The 27,096-nt window shown below is 41.7% G+C and overlaps 1 protein-coding gene across 1 annotated transcript in view; it reads left to right on the forward strand.

The window, feature by feature from the left end:
• Window positions 1-235: 235 nt before the first annotated feature.
• Window positions 236-27,096, forward strand: part of LOC123516002 (protein DENND6A-like) — a 40,331-nt gene continuing 13,470 nt past the window's right edge. The window contains exons 1-3 of the mRNA XM_045274988.1: window positions 236-414; window positions 20,804-21,001; window positions 26,573-26,653. Coding sequence (XP_045130923.1) covers window positions 301-414; window positions 20,804-21,001; window positions 26,573-26,653 — 393 coding nt within the window. The 5' untranslated portion in view covers window positions 236-300. The remainder of the gene's footprint in view (window positions 415-20,803; window positions 21,002-26,572; window positions 26,654-27,096) is intronic.

The raw sequence follows: 27,096 nt of genomic DNA on the forward strand, positions 1-27,096 counted from the left end.
AGTTCCTTGAATCACCAAGGACAGCACAAAGGAAAACAATGAAGTTAGTGAAAGGAATCCATCAAACGAAAGGCTGAAAAACAATGCAGTTAGCCAAAACGAGGCAATATTTGACGACAGACAGAAAAATGGTGGAGCTATCCCACAAGAGCCAGAATTGCTAGAGTCTCCCATTAAAGCAGGAAGGAGAGTGGGCGGGAAGCGGCTGCGCGGTGGCCACAGGGGACAAGCGAGCCAGTGTTTGGCTGCACTAGGGCAGGGAGGGAGGGACGTCGCTGTGGCTCTTGTAGGGAACTCACGATGGCCCCTAACGACGAAAAGGACGCACCTCTCCTGCCCTGGGACAACTTTAGCAACTGGGTCCATGCAATCTGTGTAGTGACATTCGACCTGGAGTTGGGCCAGGCCATGGAGGTAAGGGCGGCGGATCTCCTCTGCTATTACGAATTTCTCTTATTTCGTTTTGCATCGTTTACTCTCACTACTACCGCCGGGGTGAAACACGGGGGAGTGTATTCATGTAGTAGGTGTGTTGTCATGGGGGTGTGCAGGGTGGCCAGGGCGGGTGTGGGGTTACGGGGGAGGGTGTGCTGAGGGCCATGTGGGCTGTGGGCGAGGTGATGCGAAGCTGTTGGGCCTTTGTGCTGGTCTCTGCTTGGGTAACGTTGCCAGCACCCGGAGGCAATACGTAGTGCGCCCATGCCTTGTGTCCCTTCTGCCCTGTATAGTTAGAGTGAGCAGGATGCACTACGCTGGTGTATACTAGTTCGTGTTATTATATGGCCTTTTAAACGGGTTGTTATAATTAATGTAATTAGTTTGTTGTAGTTTGGATTTAGCGACGTGGGTTTGTGTTTAGGTCACATCAGTCAATTAAGCAGGCGAGGAAGACAATTTTGTAATGTACGTTTTGGCCCAGTAAGTGTCAGGTTGGATGCGTGTTGTTTATTGCCTCAGGTGTTTGCTACTTGTTTGGTGATAGGAAGAATTATTGGTAGTATTAGGGGTTGTGCATGTGTTCTAAAGGTGATTTACTGTGTTCTGTCATAGCTAGGCGATTTTGCGTCTTGCTGCCATGTGTATCATGGGCATAGATACTTGGCAGTGAAAGGCAGGGAAGCACGCCGTTAGCTTTAGGTTAGTTCAGTAATTGTGGGATATCAATGTGGGGGTTAAAGAGTAAAGACCTTTACTAACATTAGAAAACAAAGTTGGACAATTCTTACAAAATTTTCTCTTGTGAATCTCAACAACCTAACCTAATCTATGTACTGTACATGTCAAAAAAATTATGTCTTCAGCATGGTACTGTAATTTTACTCAATGAATGAGGTTAAGAAAATAAAGTATATATATATATATATATATATATATATATATATATATATATATATATATATATATATATATAATATATAGTATATGCTTAAATAACTGAATGAAATGTTTACAAGTGTTGCAGTGGTTGTAGTTGAGAATTGTTGAGTGGGTGGTAGGGAAACACAAGCTGATGTAAAGAAATGTACAGTATTCTTTAACATTTTGGTTATACAACCATCTTCAGAAAGAATGTTGGTCGTAAAACAGAAACGTTAAAGAATATAGTACATTCCTTTTGCATGAGCTCACTCTACATATTTGTCTAGATATACACAACATGTAATTGATAAGTTACCTTTTCACTTCATAAAATTGCAATTTCTCTTGTTGTTGGATTGTTTTGAAAAGGCTTATATTTTTGTAGGTTTCTAAGGAAAAAACATGTACTGTAGTCAGTTTCATGGATTGAGAGGTTCACAAGAAGATTTCCTGGGGTACTTTGACATCTGATCTAATAATATTCTTTGCAGTACCATTGCATATTGTGTTGGTGTCGGTCACTAAATTAACATGCTGTTCGATGTCACATTACTGGGGTTTCGGGTATATGGTCTCTTAATTCATTGGGTTCCCTGAAGAAGGGCAGTGTTAATTTTGTCCCATGTTTGTTGTAGAGGTTAGAGACACTCTTGACATTTTGGTTTGGCTTGTAGGATTTCTCTCACTGGCAGAGGAAGGGAGTGTCAGTTTATTCAGTCAGATTTATTACTTCTAGTACCATGTCCTAAGACTAAAAATGATGCAGATAAAGGAGGGATAGCTTTAATTGAAATGACTGTAGCGTATATTTTTTAGCAGCTATGAAACATGTCACATACTACATACAATACATACAGGAGTCAAAGGATGAAAACTTCATTGGTGTGGTCATATATCCATAGTTAATGATGAAGATACAAACTCAACTTGAGGGACTGTACTGTTTCGAGCAATTACGTTATTAGAAATATGTAGTTTTGAATGCTGATATGCTTATAGTAGTTGAAAAAAGGCTTGCTTTCTTTTGAATAAAAAGAATAATACTTATACACATTATGGCAAATTTTTGTGTAAATTTCCACTTATAGTGCTGCAGTAACTAAAGATGTTACTTGGTTTGGAGGCCATGTGTCCATGAGGAACCATGAAGTTATGGTGTTATAGATAGAGGATAGAAGTAATTGATGATGTGTCCTGAACATGTCAGCTTGAATGTATGTACTGCCTGTGTAAAGAATGAAGAGTAATGTAGTTGTTATTTACTTGACTCTGTCTTGCTGATGTGTCTGTGAATGTTCGTTAAAATTTCTGGTTTAGGGCAGTTATTGTCTAGCTAAATTGTAAGTGTGGAGCAGCTTGGTAGACTCAGAACTGCACACTGCTTAGCCACACAGACATAGTTAGACTGGTTGTGCTCATACTTCTGAATTCTGGAGATAATTGATTAAGTGTCAGACTTCCATATGAATTGATTTCACACATTTCATATATATATATATATATATATATATATATATATATATATATATATATATATATATATATATATATATATATATATATATATATATATATATATATATATATATATATAATTTGTTTTTTATTTTTTATAAAAGTAGAAAGGTTCTTTAGATGGTAATAACATATTGTTTATATCTAAGAAGTTACTAGTTTATTATGGGATAGGGATAGGAACTAGTCATCCTTATGAGGATAGAAGTAAAGGAATGATACATCATATTTTTAAGATAAAAACACTGATGACTTGACTGAAAAATATAATGGTCTAATTTACTCTGAAGTTTGAATGTAGCTTTAGCAATTATAGCAGTCTGATAGATTAAGAACACAGTATATAGACTTAATCAACAGACACTGAGAGCAGCTATCTTCAACCCCTATAGGCGAGGATGTTTGATAGGAGATCTGGAGTAGGTGGTAAAATCCTTGATCCACATAGATATTTGGATCCATCTCAAAATCTAATCAATTGTTTCTTGACTGAGTGCCAACCTTTGAACAATTTTATAGAAGTTGACTTTTAGAGATATCTTCCTGGCTGCCATAGACAAACAGACAAACAGACAACAATGACATACAGAAGTCTATGCAGTAGTAGAATGGCTAAAAGTATGTCACAAAACACAGTGGCAGGTGTATGAAACGGGATTGGTGATGATAATGTTTGGTAGTTCAGAAGGAATGCGAGGATATTGTGTTTTTGTTTAGTGTCATGGAGAAGAATGTGAGTGGCTGGAGAAAGTGAAGTGTGTACGTAAGTGCTGAGAGAGAGAGAGAGAGAGAGAGAGAGAGAGAGAGAGAGAGAGAGAGAGAGAGAGAGCAAACCACACAACTTTAAGAATCACTTCATGGGTTTCAGAACTTGAGCATGGGTATAGAGGATTAACTGTTGATTAAGAATGTAGATGAGGCGCAAGGTACAGACAGCTCAAGCGTTGAAGGTGCATGGACACGACTCGGAAGCAACAGTGTCTTAGAAGGATAGGACAAGATCTCAAGGGCAGGCAGTAATGTAACTCATCACATAGTTTACTGAGTAATTAGCGTGCGAGAAAAACAAGAGTGTAGTACGAAAATGATGGGGAAATAGTGAGTACGAACTTGGTAAACACACACACACACACACACACACACACACACGCGTATTTTTGCATTAAATAACGCTGTTCATAAAGCTCCCTATAAGTAACCTGGTGCCTGTGTTTGAATATTTTTAGCTTTAGAGTATTTAAAAGCGTATTGTAGATAAGAAAATAAGGGTAGACACTGCAATATTTTGACATTTAGCGTGGAGAAAAGGCTTGAGGTGCATGGAGCGAGGCGGCAGTTGAAGCTGTTCCCAGGGTAGGTTGTTGACCTTGGGGGAGGAGCCACAGGCAGTGAAGACCAGACTTGGGGAGGGATGTTGGGCAGGCAGACAACGAGCAATGGGGGAGGCAGGCGAGCAAGCTTGTTGTAGTCTTATGTAATTCGAGTCACTTATAACTTTTGCGCAGTTGTGTCTTATAAAGCGCCCAGTTACTATGGGCAGTAAAACGTCAAGGAAATAGGAAGTAGTAATTAAAAGACAAATATTTTTACTTACCTATTGTGTGTGTGTGTGTGTGTTTTGTATTTCAATGGTTTTATGAAAGAAGAAAACATGAACTTAAGTATACGTGATGCTACTCGTGTCCATGGCCAAGAGTCTTTATTTGTCAGAGGACTATTTACTAAATGTGATTTTACTGCCTCAGTATTCTCCCTAAGTTTGTCATGGCAGTTTTGTCGCCAAGGGCATGTGATAATACCAACACTGCCGTTGGCTCATGCTGGCTCTTCGTATTCTTATCTTGTTTCAAATATTAGCTCAAATTTATTTAAATCGTAACAAAAATATTTAATAGCAAGGTTATGAATTATTATGATGCGGATAGTTGAATATCTTGTTACTGAGTAAAGTTTTTGGAAATAAATACAACGTTAGTTTCTAGCAAGTTCCTTAACAGCGGAATACGGAAACACTAACCATCAGTGTTGCCGTGTTGCGTGACCTTACGTGCTTAAATCACTCGTTTAGTAAGTGCGTATGTGGTTCTTATAGAACATCTTCGAAAAAATAATAACACGGGAATGAGTGAAATTCTCTCTCTCTCTCTCTCTCTCTCTCTCTCTCTCTCTCTCTCTCTCTCTCTCTCTCTCTCTCTCTCTCATGAAGAACTGAAGAAATACATTAAATTCATGATAATGGAATGCATTGAATATAATGATATAGTTGTATAGCGATTTGACCACGCAGCAGCAGTCAGTAAACGACCTTGGCGGCGTAACATGCAGTGCTGAATACGTTACCTGACTGACAGCTGCATCAATATTTACTTGGGAGGTGTTTAGCATCACACGGGTGCGCGCAGTCTCTTCTTAATTGTTACCTGCTTTGCAATGAACAGACGTGTGGTGAAGGTTCAGCTCGCGAAACATGCATGAAAATATTGCTATTGCCCGTGTCACTCCCACGCAAGACATGCATGCATATACATACATACATAAATACATACATACATACATAGGGGTGCCCGGTGGTGGTTGGCGCAACCTACCTACGCATATCACGACAACATGACCTACTTCACACACACACAACGCGCGCGCTCACACACACACACACACACACACACACACACACACACACACACACACACACACACACACACACACACTGCAGATAAGGATAATATTCTATGTATGTTTTTTTATGTAATTGCTTGTTCAGGGACTATTTAAAAGTTATCTCATTTAATGATAAAAAATGATAAATTGAAATGCCCTGATAAGTTATGAAGATGCCATGGCGTGGCTTCCGGCGCCCGCTGTGACGCGCATTTGAGGGCGGTGGTCAGGTTAAGGATGAATATATTTTTTCCTCTCTCTCTCTCTCTCTCTCTCTCTCTCTCTCTCTCTCTCTCTCTCTCTCTCTCTCTCTCTCTCTCTCGATAAAACCAAGAATTTGCAGTGAGGACATGCAAATAGTTCCATAGAAAAATAAAGCCTGCCATTACCTTATCAAAACATATAATAATTGCACATTTAGTGAAGCTTCAGTGGGAGTATGAAGAAAAATAAGCAGATAGCTCATTGCACATCCAGATTATCTTTACAACACTGACCCATCCTTCTAACCGCCATATCAGCCCCACACCACTTCATCCTGTCATGCCTTGCCGCCCTATCAACCTTCCTTATCTTGTTCAGTAAACGGGAAGTTAAGTTTCTCTCTCTCTCTCTCTCTCTCTCTCTCTCTCTCTCTCTCTCTCTCTCTCTCTCTCTCTCTCTCTCTCAACCAAATGTGATTACCGGATCATTGACGAAACTTGTGGTTGGTTATCAGTGCAGCGCAAGGTGTGTGTGTGTGTGTGTGTGTGTGTGTGTGTGTGTGTGTGTAATTCACTGTTTGATCTGCTGCAGTCTCTGACGAGACAGCCAGACGTTACCCTACGGAACGAGCTCAGAGCTCATTGTTTCCGATCTTCGGATAGGCCTGAGACCAGGCACACACCACACACCGGGACAACAAGGTCACAACTCGATTTACATCCCGTACCTACTCACTGCTAGGTGAACAGGGGCTACACGTGAAAGGAGACACACCCAAATATCTCCACCCGGCCGGGGAATCGAACCCCGGTCCTCTGGCTTGTGAAGCCAGCGCTCTAACCACTGAGCTACCGGGCCGTGTGTGTGTGTGTGTGTGTGTGTGTGTGTGTGTGTGTGTGTGTGTGTGTGTGTGTGTGTGCGTGCGTGCGTGCGCGCGCGCGTGCGTGTTTCCTGGCTTGTAAACAATGAGGCGAACTGAAACTATTACAGGTTCGTTCCAGTAAGCAAGCTCATTGTTTCCTCACTAAATTTGCAACTTTGGGTTTGTGGTGCACTTCCTCTACGTGCTTAGGATTTCACGGAGTGGTAGCTGTGGTGGAGGTCAATGTTTTCAAGTGATTTGGATATTTAATAAAATTTTTCATTGTTATTTGTGATGGATTGATCAGATAAACTAATAAAATAAATGTGGAATAAATAAAGGGAAAACTAATATGCGTTATTAAGATCCCTGCTCTCAAAATGTTTGGTGATTTATTGGATATTAATCTATGTATATAAGATTTTAACGCCTCTAATCTCCAACCTTTGTAAATTCGTGTGTAGTAATAATGAAACCAACACATTTAAGAACATAGGGCCAAGACATGTGCAGTTATATTCCTCCCTCTACCTTTTTCATCGCCTGGCATGTTGATTCCCTGTACACTTTTTTATGCCATGAATATCACCAATCCTAAGATAATTGTTAGAACTATTTCATGATCACGGAATTGACAGAAATCACAGCTGGTAGCGGTTTGAGTTGATAAGGTAATAGTCGCGTTCATAAGATGTGAAATGAATAAGTAAGATAGATACATCATTACAACAACAACAACAACTACAACTACTACTACTACTACTACTACTACTACTACTACTACTACTACTACTACTACTACTACTACTACTATCATTACTGCCATTACTACTGTTCCTGCTGCTAATAATAATAATATTGATAAGGATAATAATGATAATAATAATAGTAATATCGTATACTAGACGCAACCAAGTGTATGCGCATATAGAAGATCTAGATTTTACTTGTTTACATTCAAACCAGGCGCAGGCAGCATTCTCATCGCTATGCCTTGCTACGGTGAGTGACGATGAATACACTACTTCCTTCTCCGTCACCATCCCTGCCTGCTATTTCCGGGTGTTACTGTAAGCGTTACGATGCGACCACTGTGATGCATACACGCTAGACACCCCCTGACTATGCCCTCTTGCCAGCCCCGCCATACTCCGCCCCGAACAAAGAGAGGAAGCGGAAGGTTACAGGAGTGATCACCGCGGGCGTACTTTCCCTCCGCGCACATACCTGACTCTTAACATCCATCCCTATAACTTTTTTTTTTTTGTGCTATTGACTTGGGTGAAGGGGCTAAAAGTGCATTGGATGTGTATGTAGGAGCGTTTTGGTTGTTTCTAGGGTAAAAAGGTTGCGGTTAGCGAGAAATGCACACGGTGACAGCCCGAGCGTGGTGGAGCAGATGTCACTGCGCACGAATCCTCCTGTAGTAAGACTGGGAAAGTGTGGCGCTGGTGGAGGACGTACATGTGTGTGTGTGTGTGTGTGTGTGTGTGTGTGTGTGTGTGTGTGTGTGTGTGTGTGTGTGTGTGTGTGTGTGTGTGTGTGAGAGAGAGAGAGAGAGAGAGAGAGAGAGAGAGAGAGAGAGAGAGAGAGACCCCGCATTGGCACCAGCACAAAGAGGGGTGTTGTGAGTCCGTTAAAATGTGTACTAATGTATTATTCATTGCATGTGTGTGTATCATCTGTATTTTTATTTTAATATATATTTTTACTCATACATCGTATAGCCTTTTGGGGATCAATTTGTGAACTTGACTGCTGTGTTTGTCCTTTATATAAGCTCACAAGATCGTGATAAGAAAAGGACGTGCGTTTCTCTGTGTTTTTATCTGTACTTCTAAGGTTATGTTGTACTATAAGAGTGCGCAGTTGTAAGATTGTCGCTTCGCTGACGTCTGGAGTGCTGGACGCCACGGGCGGGCGGTAGAGGATATGAGAGCAGCGGGGGGACGGATAAAGGTGTCAGGAGAGAGAGTGAGGAAGGGTACAGTAGAGGGAAGACTGTCACTCATCACGTTATTTTGAAACCCTACAGCCTTCTTGCTGTCGTCCGCTTTTCGTCTTTGGGGAGAAGTCACACCCACAGATGGGTAGGTCCCTTCATCCCTCGCCTCCTTCAGATCGAGTTTGTAGTCATGGTGATGGAAGGGCGGTGGAAGACGGAGGCTGCGTATTATCATGCACCGAGACGGGGAGAGAGAGAGAGAGAGAGAGAGAGAGAGAGAGAGAGAGAGAGAGAGAGAGAGAGAGAGACACTGGTTGATAAAAAAAAAGTAAATAAGCTAGATTGAGTAATTTCACCACGTCATATTTCGCAAGACAGCGTCGTCCTTCACGGAAAAATCCTTTGCTTGTCCTGCACTGAGCGACCACCGACCAGCCTGCCTGCAACTCCCTCCTATGTGCCTATCAACCATCTCCCTCAGCCACTCAGTCACGTTCCCGCAGGTCTCGCCTTTCACGAGAGCGATGCAGCTTCAGTGCTCTCCTTACCGCAGCTCTCAATAGTAAATCGCTCTCACATCATCGAACATTTTCTCCAACCCCTTATTGCTCCTAGGCGGCGGCGCGGGAATAGTGGTGATGGCGGGAGTGCTGGCGGCCTTGGACTTTGTGGTAGCTTCCCACGATTATGTAGACTGCTACCGTAGCGGACTCCGTTACATATTTTGCCTTTACACAACCCGTACACTTTCGTTGATGTTTTTGGGTGTTTAAATCATATCATCATACCATAGTTCGTCTCCTTTTGTGAAACGACGCAGGTAGTACTTCTTGTCTACGAGATTTCCAGCCCCGTGTGTGCCTGTAGAGTTGCGGGTGGGCTTTTTTAGACAATTGCCAATCGCCCTTCAGACAACTGTCATGGGATCCGCTTAACTTGCCAGTTCACCGTCACTGCCGCCTACACGGAATATACAATCACTTGCTGATACCGGGTTTTTTTTTTCTGAGTTTGGGGGTTCTCAAGGTGATCCTCTCATTGTTAGTGTTGTTATACCCAAATGCACGTGAGGATGAAAGGCTGTCTCATTAGCGGATGTTTGTGACACTGGCCCACCGTCTCGCCCTGACAACCAGCGTAATGGAGGTGCGACGTTTCCGTGGCGCTACTGCAGTATACACGAGACCGTATTCATAAACGCTTTACTCTTTCACCATAACTATTTTCAAAGGCTACATAATGACAAGTCGACTTCTGGAAAACATCTATCCTAATAATGTATGAATGTTAATTTGTCACGATAACCACACAAAAGAACATCATTTGAAACCCAAGTAACTTCATCTAGAGCAGTGGTTCCCAACCTTTTTGGTCCCGTTCCCCCTTTTCCAGTCACTTTTTCACTTGTGGACCCCCTACAACGAAATAGATCAAGCCTGTCATCTCGCGGGCTACTCATGACCATCCTAAGGGCCAAATTTGTCACGTGGGCCGTGAATTTGACACCCTGACCCCGTTAGCTAATATAGAGCAATTCTAGCATTTAAGCATTCAGTTTTAAGGATTGTGTACAGTAGTATGAATTTTATTCTGAGCTGCATGTCTCCTAATTCCAGTATAATAAATCAAAAGATAAGTAGAATCTCTATGGACCCCTTGAAATTCTTCCATGGACCCCTTGGGGTGCATGGACCCCTGGTTGGGAACCACTGATCTAGAGCTTTTTGAAAATAGTATAGAAGTAAGCGTATGTTTCAGAAAACTGTCATAGCACGCCGTGGTGTTATTCAGTCTGTCGCGTGATCTTGACGGCCTGATCTGTATCACCTCAAATTTCTTGCTTCGTGCCAGGAATATATATTCTTCCATGATTTTGTATGTCGCCTTAACTCTTAACGTCCAGCCACACGTTTGGTTACCTCACAATGGAGTTTGACACGGTTCAGGGATGGCAGGGGAGAACATAATTGCTGCATGAAAGCACGCTCGTTATCTATAAAACCGGGTAAAAAACAGGACGGAAGGATGCCATTTCTCAACATATTATAAAAAGAAAAAAATGCGAGGTACAGTTTTGCGTTTATGGCAGTCATTCGCTGCCGCTGTTAACTTCTTTTATACTACTTGTATTTTTCTTCACCATAATTTCCCTAACTCTCAAACCAGTGGCAAGTAGGTTGGAGTGGAGGGTGCAGGCGGTGAGAGTGGCGACAGGTGGATCTTGTGGTGGAACCGGGGAGGGATGGGGGTGTGCTGTGAAAGTTCCTGTGAAGATAACACGCGGGAGCTTCCTCTCCGGTGGCTGGCTGGCTGGCTCGGGGTTGTCTCCACCTCCGCATAGTGGATGAGAACCCTTTTGTTTTCACAACACCGCCACGCTGTATGGGAACACATGACGTAATGAGGAGAATGACTTGTCTTTTCTTACACAAACCCTAGTAGTTGCAAAAACACGCCAGTGACCTGCAAAACACACTGCGCTGACGAACTGAACTGCGAGGCCAAACCTTGTTTTTGATGGAGGCCTCGCTCGCTGTTCTTGAGTGTTTTAGGGGCGTATCTAGTTACGGTAGAGTGCATTAAGAGCCTGACCGCGGCACCCCATCGTTGTTAGCGTTACGATCTTATAAACCACATACTGGAGGCCGAAAGTGAGTGCCGGCTGGTGGTGGTGGTGCAGACAGCGTGAGCCTCCCATCACACCTGCTTTACGAGAGTGCTTTGTGGAAGACAGGAGTATACACAGACGGGATTGCGCTGACCTTGAACAAACAGTATCAGTCGATGACCCTGAGGCAAAGGGTGTCACGGACTGCGTGGACGGAGGAGGGGGTGGGACTGCGGCTGGTGGTGACACTGTTTCGTTCGTTCTGGCGTGTGTGGGATGCTTCTTAATGCTGTGCTCCTGCTGCATACTACCTTTGTATGAGAGAGAGAGAGAGAGAGAGAGAGAGAGAGAGAGATTCATGGAAAATTACTGAGGTCATATCCGGTACCATTCGGTGCTATGACAAAACACACACACACACACACACACACACACACACACACACACACACACACACACACACACACACACACGTAGGTAGGCCACACCCAAATACTCGCCTTACTGCAGCTTTTCCCCTCCCTTCCCCTCTTCCCCTCACCTCTCACCCGCAGTCCTGCATGGCGCCCTTCCCCTTCCTCTCCTAGCCCTCCCAGTCCGCGTTAGTACAAACCCGCAGTCCCCAGTTTCCCACCGACCCGAGGTGATCCTGGAGTCAGCGCCTCTGCAACAAGTCGCTTCTGCAGACACCCATGTGAGGCGCTGCACGGGTTCACTAAACGGGCACATAAAGGTTGCACATTCACTCCTGTACCGAGTAAACGCAGGAAGTGAAGGCTTTGAGTGGCATTTGTAGCCGTTGTCAAGCTTACCTGTGTGAAATGAAGCCCCGAACAATGCGAGGGGTTTAAAGATTAATTGGCTTGGGATGGCTGGCGTGCACCTTCCCTCGCTGCCTGTCTGCCTCGAGGTCCGTGCGTTCCTGGGCGTCAAAGCCTAAATAATTCTGTGTTGGGGCAAGCTTGGGGGGTGTTTGCCTTGGGATGTGCTTATTCCGCGTGTTGTAATATGTTTCATGCCCCAGCGATTTGCCGACGAGTGGTGAGCAGTGTGCTGAATGCAGGATGTAGTTTGCGCTCTACTGGTATTTTTAGACGCTTTGTTCTGTCATTAGCGTTTTCAAAGGACAGCTAATTAATCGGGTTTTCATCCATTTTTTATGCTGTTGATTCAGAATTCTCGATAGATTTTTACTTCACTCATGGAAACGCCCTTGAAAACTATTAACTTCTACTGCAGCATTGTTTGTTGGAAACTCGCAATAACTTCCACAACATGGTATTTCCAACTCTTTATTTTTTACTGCGATATACAATTCGTAACGCTAAAAAGCCGCGTATGGAGGTTTTGTAAGAAGGGGATGATGAGTACGATACTTTTTCATTTTCTAGGCAGTACAGTATTCCAAGATGGCTGTAGAACAGTCTTATATCACTCAGAATGGCAAGTAATTAAGGAAACGTGTGCCAAAATAGCAGTGAAATATTAAAAACTTGTACTTAACTGCGTAACGAAATGTGGAGTTCCGACGAAATGTTTAGGAATACGGTTCTAGGAGAGGATGCCAAGGACGAGGTTGAGGGCGTGCCAGAAGGGATGTCGGAGGGGCCGGGGCTTGATGCATAACAGTTTGTACGTATGTATGTTTGTATGTAAGGTTTAAAGATTGCTAACTATGTGATGTATGTTGCAGTGTGTAAGGAGTCTTCAGTAACGGTCTCTCTCTCTCTCTCTCTCTCTCTCTCTCTCTCTCTCTCTCTCTCTCTCTCTCTCTCTCTCTCTCTCTCTCTCTCTCTCTCTCTCTCTCTCTCTCTCTCTCTCTCTCGTGACATATATACATACTCGAAAGTCACGCTTGCAAAAGAGAGGAGAGGAAAATCACGATGCTCACTTTTTCTCCACATTCATCCCTAATCTCTCTCTCTCTCTCTCTCTCTCTCTCTCTCTCTCTCTCTCTCTCTCTCTCTCTCTCTCTCTCTCTCTCTCTCTCTCTCTCTCTCTCTCTCTCTCTCTCTCAGACGTGACATATGCTCACGATAGTCACGCAATGAAAAGACATGAAAAAGTCTTTTAGAAATAAACATGAAGACCTTGCAGTAACTTTTCTTCATTAATATTCGCTCTAAGTAAGTAATCATTCACCCTGACTCGGCAAGTGTTTTCTATGAATACTCCTCCATGAATTTGACTTAGAGTGCCCTATTGGTTCAGCTCTAGTAACCCAATGAACGGATTGTGTTCCATTCAACCACCGCTCTTGTCTCGTGTGAATCGAATCTAAGTCTTTATTCCCTATTGTCTCTTGCTTCACGAGACTTCCAGCTAGTATGGGGGAGCATAACTAAGTAGGAAGGGACTGCATACTACATCATTGCGTCAGGTGTTCGGTGGTGGTTGCTTTGTATTGGTCTGCTGGTCAGTCGGAGAGCCACGTGACTGGACCTCCGTGGCTTCCTCATAGCAAGCGGTTATGGTCGTGGTGGTGGTGAGGCGCACAGTATCTGGTGAATGTACATAGGCTGAGAGCTGCGTTTTGGTGCAGTCGTTCATATTCTGAAACACCTCCCGGCATCTCATCTACTCTCAGTGGTCTCTCCTAGTTTGCGACAATGAGTTTTGAGTTTTTTTTTTCGTTTATAGTGGTAGGTTAACATGTTTTATTTTATGTTATAGGAGAAAACTGGCCAAGAGCAACAAAAACTAAAAAAGAAAAAAAAAAGTTCGTTGTCTGTCCCCGTGCAGGTCCAAGATAGTTCTCCAAAAGAAATGGGTAAATGTCTTGAAACCTTCCTCTTAAATGAGTTCAAGTGATAGAAAGATGGAAATACAGTAGCAGGTAGGGTACGTTATTAACAGGAACAACACTCCCAAGAACATGGCTAAGTATCTTTGTAGCTTTTGTAGTTGAGTTAAGAGAGTGAGAGTCTTTTAGTTTGTAGTGTTGGGATGGGGTGAAATAGACTACCTCAAATGTTTCGGTCCATTCAGGTGTTGGCTCTGTGTCACGCTCCCCCTTTACGTCATAGTAGCACAGAGAAACTGACCTAAAGGCGGAGTGAATAATTTAGCCATACGATACGTCTTTGCTGGGAATCGACCTGTGGCTTGTACACGTGAGAGGAATATAGCGTCTAGTCTCTAGTGGATATCAGGGTCACTAATAGCGTTAGGCCTTCGGTCACTGATCTAAACGCTGCTTTCGCCTTTTTTTGGTTCAATAATCTGAACACTGGTTTCCGTCTTTGACGTCAGATCATGTCGGTTATTGTTAGGTGTGTTTTGAAGTCTAGCTTTATGTATTTTCTCGGTGAATAAAAAGGGTGTCTAGCACAGCAACAGATGGATTGTAACAAAGCCAATTTCTAGGCAAGCTGGATTTTCCTGTAGTCTTTCAATTTGATTGTCAAAAACATAATAATAATAATAATAATAATAATAATAATAATAATAATAATATGAAGAAGAAAAAAAAAGTAAAGCTGCAAGAAGCCAACAAACCTAAACGTGGCAGTCCCTGAATAAAACGTGCCAACTTTTTCTATGAATACTCCTCCATGAATTTGACTTAGAGCGCCCTATTGGCTCTGCTCTAGTAACCCGATGAACGGATTGTGTTCCATTCAACCACCGCTCTTGTCTCGTGAATCGAATCTAAGTCTTTATTCCCTATTGTCTCTTGCTTCACTATTGACCTGGCTACCGATTCATTTATTGCCATTATTTACCACACACAAGTCTTGACATAATGTATGATGGAACGCGTGACTATTACTGAAGCACACTTGTGAAGGGTGAAGAATTAGGGCGGTGAGCAAAGCATTATTAATCACAAGGCAGGTGAAGCACGGCTAATAACCCACAGGTGGCTGCAGATATTCCGCTCTCCCACCCGTCACGACTCCTCAGCCCGTCCTCCCTCACAACTCGTTCCCCCCAGCCCGTCCTCCCCCCCCCCACAGCCCGTCCTCCCTTTCCCCAGCAGCAGGCAGGTGAATGAAGGAACGAGCACGGCCTTGTCTCGCGAACCAGTATGTTGACAGAATGATTCGTGCCGCCGCCGCAACACATGGCCGTCGTGAAAGTGACTCCGCAATACTGCTTGCTTGCTTGCTTGCTTGCAGCGGATATAAATAGCATCTTGATATGCTCTCTCTCTCTCTCTCTCTCTCTCTCTCTCTCTCTCTCTCTCTCTCTCTCTCTCTCTCTCTCTCTCTCTCTCTCTCTCTCTCTCTCTCTCTCTCTCTCTCTCTCTCTCTCTCTCTCTCTCTCTGTGTCTCTGTGTGTGTGTGTGTGTGTGTGTGTGAAGGACGCTCGCTACTATCAGCTCAGGTGTAGGCACAGCTGACGGTTCCCAGCTGATGGCTTGTTCAGTGCTCGTCGTACACACGGTGACGGGTTTGCGTGGGATTCTTTGAGATATCGCAGCTGTACGTCTTTTAGCCCGAAAGTAAATCAAAACATTCCGCCCAGTTTTAACGAACCCAGTGTTTATTTGTAGCGATGGCTCACGTGTGTGTGTGTGTGTGTGTGTGTGTGTGTGTGTGTGTGTGTGTGTGTGTGTGTGTGTGTGTGACGGGTTTGCATGAGTGATCTTTGTGGTAACACGACAATACACTTTATACTGTAAATAAAAGACAACTGTTATCCGCAGTTTTGGCGAAGCGTGTCTTTGCGGAGGGGTCTCTGTGTTGTCTGTTAGGAAGAAGTTTCTTTGTGGTAACGCGGCAATACACGTTAAAACGGCAGGTAAAGACCTTTTCCCCAGTTTTGAGGAAGCTTGTGTTTGTTTACCTGCGGCTGGGCTTTTGTGTTGATAATACCTGTTGCCGCTCTCGACTGCCCCGCCCGCCCCGCTCCGTCCCGCCTCGCCATGGGGAGCTTACCGCAATTGGTGCTGTGGGAGGGGAGGGTATGGTAGGGTGGGGGAGGATACACGTGCGGCTCGAGCGTCACGCTGACGTCATAAGTGGCCAACAGATCAGCCCCTGAGCACACGCTCCATACGTACACTAAGCTTAGCCTACTTCCCTTGAGCGGCAGCCTCAGTCAAATTACCTCTGCTTAGATATCTTATTTACATCGCTCTCTTGTAGCCTTGTGTGATAGATGTGCATGGGATTTCTTTATTCACCTTCTGCTTTAGCCTTGGATGTACTCATATGTTGCATTCTCTCTCTCTCTCTCTCTCTCTCTCTCTCTCTCTCTCTCTCTCTCTCTCTCTCTCTCTCTCTCTCTCTCTCTCTCTCTCTCAACAACACGCTTAGCACGTAATCATTTCCACCACCACTGCCATAACTACGGCCACCCATCACCAGTCCTCATCACTGCACCACACCTACATTCTCCCTTCCCATCTCATCCACTCGTGTCTGCTCCCATGCCTGTCACGTTCAGCCATTCCTCACCGTTGCTTTGTTCATCGCACTTCCAGAAATTGTTTATGATTCGACAGGCTACCAATGATTAAGTCTGCCGTGCTGATTTGCAAGAACTATTATGAAGAGAATATTTGTTTCCATTTCTGTATAATATTTGTTTCCATATACAACTTCGGGATTTGTAATAGTTGTCGATTCCTTTCGTTTCTCGCAACCATAACATATGTATTGAGTGAATGCTATTAATTATGAAAAGATTATAGATCGGTGTGTGTGTGTGTGTGTGTGTGTGTGTGTGTGTGTGTGTGTGTGTGTAATTCACCTCGATCGTCTGCTGGTCACCCAGCCAGTCTTTCCCATTACGGAGCGAGCTCAGAGCTCATAGACCGATCTTCGGGTAGGACTGAGACCACGTCAACACAACACATACCGGGAAAGCGAGGCCACAACCCCTCGAGTTACATCCCGTACCTATTTACTGCTAGGTGAACAGGGGCCACACATTAAGAGGCTTGCCCATTGCCTCGCCACTTACCGGGACTCGAACCCGGGCCTCTCGATTGTGACTCGAGCGTGCTAACCACTGTGTGTGTGTGTGTGTGTGTGTGTGTGTGTGTGTGTGTGTGTGTGTGTGTGTGTGTGTGCTATTGTCAGTTGTAAATTGTAGTTGGGAACAGATGCTTATCAGTAAGGGTAATGTGTGTGTGTTATTACTTATTGGCTACTGTAGATTACCTTTCTGCAGCTGATACCTAGGGAGAGAGAGAGATAGAGAGTCCATTGTTACCTAGAACCTTACCAACATATTCAATCCAGGGAAGATAATTCAGCACACACTATCAAGTTATCATTCATCATGTCACAGTGGGAAGCTTCCTGTCTCAGAATACAGGTGATGGTCTGATGGTGCTGCAGGGAAGCTCCTCAAGTGCACTCCCTGACTCATCACAGAGTAGCTACACACTCAAGTTTAGTAGTTGAGTAGAGCTGAGGAGGTCACTTGCTGCCCTGTCTTACTTCTATGTAATTTACAGATGTACTTTTTTTTTTCTCTCAACTTGATAGATTAGGGATATGATATAATAAGTTGCAGTAGGTTAATTGATTACACAAGGAAGCTTCTGTTTCAGATTTATTGTGTATTATGTAACCAAATAGTTTACACCAGTAAAACCTTATTAAGGCAGCTCCTGACCTTAAAACTCAAATCTGTTATTTATTGCAACATCATACAATTCATATGCAGTGATATTATTTATAGGGAACAGCATTATGACTCTGCAGGTTCAGGCTAATGAAGATTACTATGATGTACTTTGCTCCCTTAGACTCTCTGAAGATACTATTTTACCATCAAAATATATAAATATAATTTGAGAAGACTTGTAGATGAAATTTTTCAAGGATGCACTCTTGAGAATCTTTATTCAGGGAGATGTTATTTTGGGAGATGATCAGAATATTCTTTAGGGGTGAGTTGTTGAGTTTGCATTCTCAAGAGAAATATCTAATTCACTTTTCAAAGGAGGTAGCTTGGATGTACAATACATATTGAGTGAGGTGCTTTCAAGTGGACTCTAAGGAAATATGTACTGAGGTTGACACACATGAACATCATTCTGGTATCTTGTAGTATGCCTTTATGTGTCACTCCCCACACTACTGATAATGCTGGTTGGTGACTATCAAACAACACCCTTTCCTTTTATCCTCTTATCTTTAGATTAAGATTCTTCATTAAAAAAAAAAATAGATTAAGCCATTTATTTATGACTTAGTGCATAGTAAAACTGTCTCTATTGCTCATTAGAAGGTAGCCACTAAGTACTGTTAACTAGAAACTGGTGTAAAGAATTGTGTATGAGGTTAAAGGGACATGTTCTTTAGCTGTTATTGTCTTCACAGCCCTATGATACTCATGTGTCTTGACAGATTTGCTATTGTTAGTGTTACCCTTGCTATTTCCTGCTGAACATGTAGATTTTCTGTGGTGTACCTATATCCATTCCATTGTCAGCGTTTAAGAATGACAAGATATAATAGTGTAAGTGTGCAAGAAATGTATTGTTTTTGTTAGATATATACAAGTTACAAGTGAGAGTAACAAAGAAAATATTGAGCCAGGCAAGAAATACTTCATGTGGATGGCCTTGACAAAGCACTACACACTCAAAATGTACATTTATTATTCACACTCTTACCCAACCCATCAGCACCTTGTGGAAAAGGATAGTCACGTGAAGCAGTCACGTGGACGAGTCTCATGGACAATCTTACTACCCCCCAGAAACTCAGGCATAGCACAGTTGACCACATACTTCTACAACAAAGCCTTACAGCATACACTGGTTAACTCCTGTCTCTTTTTAAGAAAAGAAAGTTGTAGTACATACTTGATTAAAACTTGACACTCAATGTGGCATCTCATCCCATCCCTCTTGAAGCTGTGTGTGCTATGTGCAGGAATGGAAAGGTACAGTTTGATTCACGTCATACCAGAGCTGAAAAACAAGTTCCCTGGGTGGGTGTCCTTGGCTACAGGTGAACCAACCCCTCCAGTTTTCCCCTCCCTGCGCCATCCCACTGGATACTGGCTGCCTCTGCCTGGCTTCCTGGATATCCCTCAATGTTGCTAAGCTGACCTCTATTAAGTAACATGATTTCATCCCAACCTGAGAGTCCTGTTAGATAATTATTCCAGTGAACTGTCAAGAAATGTGTGGAGAAAAACATGTTTGAGCAAGATGTTTGTGTCAACTTTTTTGTTATCATCCTTATTTGTATATTTTTCTTTTTTTCTTTTTTCCTTTTTTCTTTTATCTCTTTACCTTTCTTCTAGTGTTGGGAATGATGTACAGTATTTGAATTTTCATGTGTGTTATAAGCATTTTGGGATTATTATTCTTTATATACTTATTTAATTAACATGCTGCGTTACCAGTTTATTTTATTCCTTCATTGAAATTAAAACACTATGGAATGCAGGAAAAATGAGCACTGAATATGAAGGACTAACTGGCAGTCAACAGTAATGATGATAGTGGCCTCTATGTCTTGCATGCATTGGATATAGGTGTTTTTTTGCAGTGTGGTGTAATACAACTCATCTATCATTCATTTTATCTTTGACCACCACTGGTAGCCTCACAAAAGATGTGTGTTGTTAAAAGATACTGTCCAATTCCTGGAAGCAATGAGAGGAAACACCAAATACAGTGATTAGTATGTTCCTGACTATTGACCTTACTTTACCTTCAGTTTGCTGGTGCAAACAGTAATGTTAAAAGCAAAATTATTGTAATCTTTTGAAGCACACTCATAGCATGAACAAAGGTTATTCCATTTATAGCATTATCCTTAGTATTTTCACAATCAGTGCATTTTATTATAATTTCTTATTTTACTTTTTTTTTTTCTTTTAGACCACAAAGCTGTGACAAAAAATGTTGATGTGAAGTATTGTGATTAACATGGATGAGACTCTGGCATTATGAGAGAAAGTAGGAGTGAATGTTGTAACATTAGACTTACACTTCAGGTTTTCCTAGGGGTGCTGTTGTTTCCCTGTATTGTGCAATGGTATTATTTACTACATACAAGTCTGTGCATGATGATTGATGAAGCACAAAGCACAGGGAAGAAAGGGAGAAAGTAGAGACACACAAGAAAGAGTGAAGGAGTAAGGGGATATGAGTCTATTATTAGTGATTGTGTTGTGGTAGCTGTACTTTAACAACAGTGTCATATAACACTAGATGTATTAGGGAAGATATTTTCTTATGATGTGGAAATGACACTGAGTGAATCACAGGGTAGTCAAAGTCAGCAGGTGTACAGTGTAGCCGACAGCACTGGTGATGGCAGGTGACTCCTCCCCTCTTACTAATCTTGAAATTTCTTTGTGCTTAAACCTATGTTGCTGCAATATCCTAAGTAACATTCTGTACTTAGATTCCACATGTCATTCATAGCTATGATATCTTAAGTACATTGCTGTGATAAGTACATTTAGTAATTCTTTATACCATACATATCATTCATTGTTATTTTTTAATATTATAATATTATGTTTTTAGAAAGATAAATTGGTATGAATCATCCTCTTATCCTCAGCTTCTATTTGAGTCTGATTTCTATACTGGATCAGTGCTTCAAAATGAGCCTTCTGTATGTGGTTTTATCCTATGTATGTGGCTGCTTCATCTGTCCCTCTCTTGCATTGTCCTTGATATGAGTGAAGACTAATGTGTAAATATTTCTCTCTCTCTTTGCAGTTGATCTACCCAGCAGACAGAGAGCTGAGTGAACGGGAGCGCACAAACATTTGCTACTTGGCGTTCCCGGACAGCAACTCTGGTCTTATGGGCAATGTGCAGTTTCATTTCCGTATCCGCCAGTGCCCACAGTCCATCGCTCTCAACCCTCGGCCAGCCTTCCATGCTTTCAACTCTACCTGCCCCACAAGCATACAGGTGTGTCTCATGGCTTGCTTGTGTGAGGAGCTTTTTGTTATGGCATATTGTGCCTGTAGACATACTTGAGGAGTATATGTGGGAAGCACTGTTAAGCTTCCGCCCATTAGTGATGTAGGCAATTTTATTTATAGTGGTACCCATATTAGGGCCCATATCACCACCCAAGTGCATCTTCGGTGTAACCACCTAGAACCTGGGTATCATGGTGACATGTAGGTAACTTTAAACCACACAACAAATGGCACAGTTTTTAAGGCTGTAAGTGGTGGGATTCGAACCTACATGTTGATGTCTGCCTGATCCCACGCTCACCACCTTATCCACTACACCACTGCCTTCCTTATTCTTGTCCACCTTTTATATTTATTTGTTTTCTTCATCAAAGGGTTACATGTAATAGAAACAATATGTGTGTATTAATTTTTTTCCAGTGCAAGATATATGAATGGTAAATTTCTTGCATTGAAGGTATCTAGCAACAAAGCATCATTATTTAGGGTGTGTGTGCCTGTGTGTGAGTGGTGAGTGGTGAGTGGTAAATGAGTGAGTTCACATGTGTATGTGTGTGTAGTTAGCTAGTTGTATTGTACAGGGTTCGAGCGGAGCTCATAGTGTCCTGTCTCCATATCTCCACTTATCTAGTTTTCTTTAAAGCTATACACATTATGTGCTGCAACAACTTCATCATTCAATGCATTCCGCTTTTCCACGGTTCTATGTGGAAAACTGTTTTTTCCATTATCCTTCACACACTGCCTCTTCCTAATCTTCTTTGCATGTCCTCTTGTCCTACCAGCTTCTTCTGTCACTAGCACCAGGTCTTGCTTGTCTATCTTTTCAATGCCATTAACTATTTTATACAATGTTATGAGGTCTCCTCTTTCTATTCTATCTTGTAAAGTTGGCAGTCCCATTTCCTTCAGTCTTTCTTCATATGTTAGGTCCTTTAGTTCCAGCACCATCTTTGTAGCTGTTCTCTGAAGCCGTTTTAATCTTCTTATAACCTTTTCAAGCTCGGTGACCACACCACTGCTGCACATCCCAACTTTGGATGTACATATTATACTCATTATAATTTTTTACATCATATCCTTATTCATGTATTGAAATGCCACCCTAATATTAGACAGTATTTTATATGTTGTTCCAAATATTTTACTTATGTGCTTTTGGGGCTCAGAGTTTCTTGTACAACCACTCCTAGATCTTTTTCTTCTATAGCCTTCCTTATTTTTTTCTTCTAGCATCAAATCGTTCAATATTGGTCTTCTCTTACTCTTTCCTAATTTCATTATTTAGCATTTCTTGACATTGAATTCTAACTTCCACTTCTTACTCCACTTATAAATTTTGTCTATATCTTCCTGCAGCAGCAAACAGTCTTCTCGAGTCTTGATTACTCTGTAACACTTTTGCATCATCAGCAAACAAATTAATGTAGCTGGTCACTCTATACTGTATGTCGTCTACATATACCTGGAACATAATGAGGGCTAACACTGATCCCTGTGGCACTCTACTTGTTACTTAACTCCAGGATGAGTATATATCCCTGATCATAGTTCTCATCTCTATCCTTCAAGTAATCCTTTCTCCAGTTGAATATTTTTCCTCTCAGTCCTCCTATGTTCTCCAACTTCTAAAGTAGTCTGCTATGTGGGACTTTATCAAAAGCCTTTTTTATGTCCAGGTACACAGTGTCCATCCATCCATCTGCTCTCCAGCCCTTCTATTATTTTTAGTAGAAACTTAATAAATTTGATATACATAATCTTCCTATCCTGAACCCAAATTGTCTCCTCTTTAGTGAAAAAAAGTCATTCATTATATCACTCATTTCCTCTGATGTTTGGTATGTCTTCCCTCCCTTAACTATTTTTTCTATTGTTTCCGTATCCTTTATCTTACCATTGATATACTTGTAGAAAAGCTTGGGCTCATCTTCACTTTTCTGCACCACATCTTTCTCAAAGTTTCCTTCTTCTCTCTTCGTACTCTAACATAGTTTCTAGCATCCTTATATTGCTGTCTGTTCCTTTCATTTCTCCGGTTTTTTAGTTTCTTCCAAGCTTTATCTTTTTTTTTCTTAGCTTCTATACATCTGCCATTGTACCAGGCTCGTATACTCTTGATTCTTCCATCCACTGATCCAGTGTATTCACCATAGTTAACTATAACATCTCGCTCCACGATCCAGCATTACCTATTGCCTCCATCTCTCTCCAGTTTACTCTTTTGCAATTAAAGTCTCCTACTAATAGTATTTTTCCATCTCTTCGTATCATATTATCCAAGCACTTAATCACCTCTCCTTGCATTTCCTTATGTTCTTCTGTTCTCCATGTATTGGTCTTTGGTGGTGTGTGTGTGTGTAATTCACCTCGGTCGCCTGCTGGTCACCCAGCCAGTCTTCCCTCTTATGGAGCGAGCTCAGAGCTCATAGACCGATCTTCGGGTAGGACTGAGACCACATCAACACACAACACACACTGGGAAAGCGAGGCCACAACCCCTGGAGTTACATCCCGTACCTATTTACTGCTAGGTGAACAGGGGCCACACATTATGAGGCTTGCCCTTTTGTCTCGCTGCTTACCGGGACTCGAACCCGGGCCTCTTGATTGTGAGTCGAGCGTGCTAACCACTACACTATGTGGTGTGTGTGTGTGTGTGTGTGTGTGTGTGTGTGTGTGTGTGTGTGTGTGTGTGTGTGTATTTACCTATTTGTAGTTTTACAGGGCCTGGGCTTTCTGCTCATGTGGCCCCGTCTCCATATCTACACTTATCCAATCTTACTTTAAAAGTATGCACACTCGTTGCAGACACTACTTCTTCATTCAAACTGTTCCACGTCTGAATACATCTTTGCGGGAAACTATATTTTTTAGCATCTCTCAGACATCTTCCCTTTCTCAGCTTTTTACTATGCGATCTTGTGCTTTGAATGTCATATTCTTCTCTCAGGATCAGTTTCTTATTATCCACTTGGTCCATTCTGTTGATCAATTTATAAACTTGTATCAGATCTCCTCTCTCCTTCTTTGTTCCAGGGTTGGTAGATCATAGCCTTTAGTCTCTCCTCATATGTCATCCCTTCAAATTCTGGAACCATTCTTGTAGCCATTTTTGTAGTCTCTCCAACTTCCTTATGTGTTTCTTTTATGAGGGGTCCACACTACTCCTGCATATTCCAATCTGGGTCTTATTATAGTACTTATCAATTTCTTCATCATTTCTTTGTCCATGTAGTGAAATGCTACTCCAATATTCCTTAGCAAATTATATGTTTCTCTAAAATTCTATCAATATGGCTTACTGGTTGATTGTTTTCTTCCATCGTCACTCCTAAGTCCTTTTCCTTTTTACTTTCTCCAGTTCTACTCCATCTCCCATCTTATAGATTCCCACAGGTCGTCTTTCACTCTTTCCCATTTCCATGACATGGCTTTTGTTCACATTGAATTCCATTTCCCACTTTTACTCCATTCCCAGATCTTATTTAGGTCTTCTTGCAGTATTTCACAATCCTCTTTTGCTTTATAACTCTGCACAGTTTCGTATCATCTGCAAACAGATTTATGTAGCTGTTCACTCCTTCTGGCATGTCGTTAATATAAATGAGGAAAAGTATTGGTGCCAATACTGACCCCTGTGGCACTCGGCTTTCTACTGCTCTCCACTTGGACTTCATATCTTTAACTACTGTCCTTATTTCTCTCCCCCTCAAATAATTTTCTATCCATCTCAATGTGCTTCCTTTTAAGCCACCCTTCTCCTCTAACTTCCATAGTAATCTTGCATGTGGCACTTTGTCAAATGCCTTTTTTAAATCCAAATAAATACAGTCAACCCATCCCTCTCTCTCTTGTACTCTATCAACTATTCTAGAATAGAAACTCAATAAATTAGTTACACACGACCGTCTTTTCTAAAACCAAATTGGCTATTTGATATTAATTTGTTGTCTTTAAGGAACTTGATCCATTGTTTCTTTATTATTCTTTCACACATCTTGCATATTACACTAGTTAGTGATACCGGTCTGTAATTTAAAGGTTCTTCCTTCCTTCTGCTCTTATATATGGGAACCACCTCAGCTCTTTTCCATTTTACTGGTACTGTTCCATTTTCTATTGAGCATTTTATGATGTATATAGGACTTGCTAGTTCTTCCCTACATTCTTTCAGTATTCTGCCTGAGACTTCATCCAGTTCCTTCATTAACTCTTTTATTTCATGCTTGGTTACTTTAACCTCTTTCATATAGACTGTCTCTCTATTACTCTGTGGCCTTTTAAATTTGGATTCTTTAGTAAAGACCTGGAATTTATTATTTAATAGTTCTGCCATATTTTTGGGGTCTTCCACCATCCCGTTCTCTCCTTTTAACCTTTCTATTGTTTCTTTTTAACTGATTTTTCCATTTATGAATCTATAGAACAATTTTGGTTGCTCCTTACATATTTCGGCAATGTCCTTTTCAAAGTTGTTTTCCTCTTCCTTTCTCACCGTAACATATTCATTTCTCACTGTCTTAAAGTTTTCCTTATTTACTGGATTTCTATTTCTCCTCCACCTTTTCCATGCTCCATCTCTTTTCTCCTTTGCCCTAGCACACCTTGCATTAAACCAATCTTTCTTTCCTTCTTCTTTAGGTCTATATTTTGGGACATATTCCTTGACTCCTGTTTTGTATATTTCCAAAAATAAGTTATACTTCTCTTGCATCGTGTGTGTGTGTGTGTTTGGTTTTATTTTTCTGTCTTTTTATCTACCTATCTATCTATTTATTTATGTTTGATCCTTCTGCCCAGAAATATCCATTTTCTCTGATCCTTACTTTTTTCTTTGCCTCTAATGAGTTATCAGTATTGTCATTATTCCTTATGTTCCTCTCTGCTGCAAAGTTTATGAATATGCCCTACTTTGTTCCACCATGACTATTTTGAGAGGATTCTGCAAGGTGCCAAGGAACTGTACTGTCTTCTCAACAAAATTATTTTATTTTTACTTTGAGAGCAGGTTTTCATAATTTTTGCCAATAGATTTATTTTGCATTCCTTGTTAATTTTTCCAAACATTCCAGCAAAGTATACTCGAGGAATCTTCAGTTCTATAGAAATTTGAAAGAATCTACAAACAAGTGAGAGCAAATATAGATACAAGTAATCCAGTCAACCTTCACTCAAGAATAACACTCACCATCCTACTGTAGAAACTTGGTGATTGTGAGAGACACCTGACCTTCCCTTGGTCCAAATTGCCTTGCAGCTCAGGCATTATTTTCAAGGAATCATCTCCATTTTTCTCGTTACTTTCTCATGAAATGTACACAATCCTGGTTAGAAAGCTAAGGACACACATCCATAATTGACTGGGTTCTCTGCATATCCTTGTTCACAGAGAAACACTGAAATTTTCTCAACACTGTATTATCTTCATTCATTCATTGAATTTTATGTAATGCCACTCAGGTGGCACATGTGATGTAAGATGAAACTTTATAGGTTATTCAGAAATAGTGTATTCAGAAATTGGTTTTACATGATGGTTTATTCTCCCTTGCAGTCAGAGGATGGCTACCTGTATGGCTATGTTTACTTCAGGCAGGTGAAGGACCGCACACTGAGGAGAGGTTACTTCCAGAAGGCAAGTTAGATAGTTTTTTTTTATTAAGACAAGAGAATTAATCCATCTAATCCTCTCCTCTCCTATGATCTCATTTCTCATCTCTGTGTCAGTGAGGAGAGGTAAGCTAATGTCTGATTTTGGCTCATATGATTGACTTTGCCATTTAGGTCATTATTTTCTTTGATTTTGTTTGAAATCGTCTGATAGTCAGTCAGTCTCTCTCTCTCTCTCTCTCTCTCTCTCTCTCTCTCTCTCTCTCTCTCTCTCTCTCTCTCTCTCTCTCTCTCTCTCTCTCTCTCTCTCTCTCTCTCTCTCTCTCTCTCTCTCTCTCTCTCTCTCTCTCTCTCTCTCTCTCTCTCTCTCTCTCTCTCTCTCATTTCACATTTCACATTTCATTCACATTTCACATGCAAGACACGCATACACGCACACACAGTTCCATTGATTTACTCTACCCTTTG

The sequence above is a fragment of the Portunus trituberculatus genome, chromosome 40, assembly GCF_017591435.1.
Source record: "Portunus trituberculatus isolate SZX2019 chromosome 40, ASM1759143v1, whole genome shotgun sequence".
NCBI classification, from domain to species: Eukaryota; Metazoa; Arthropoda; class Malacostraca; order Decapoda; family Portunidae; genus Portunus; species Portunus trituberculatus.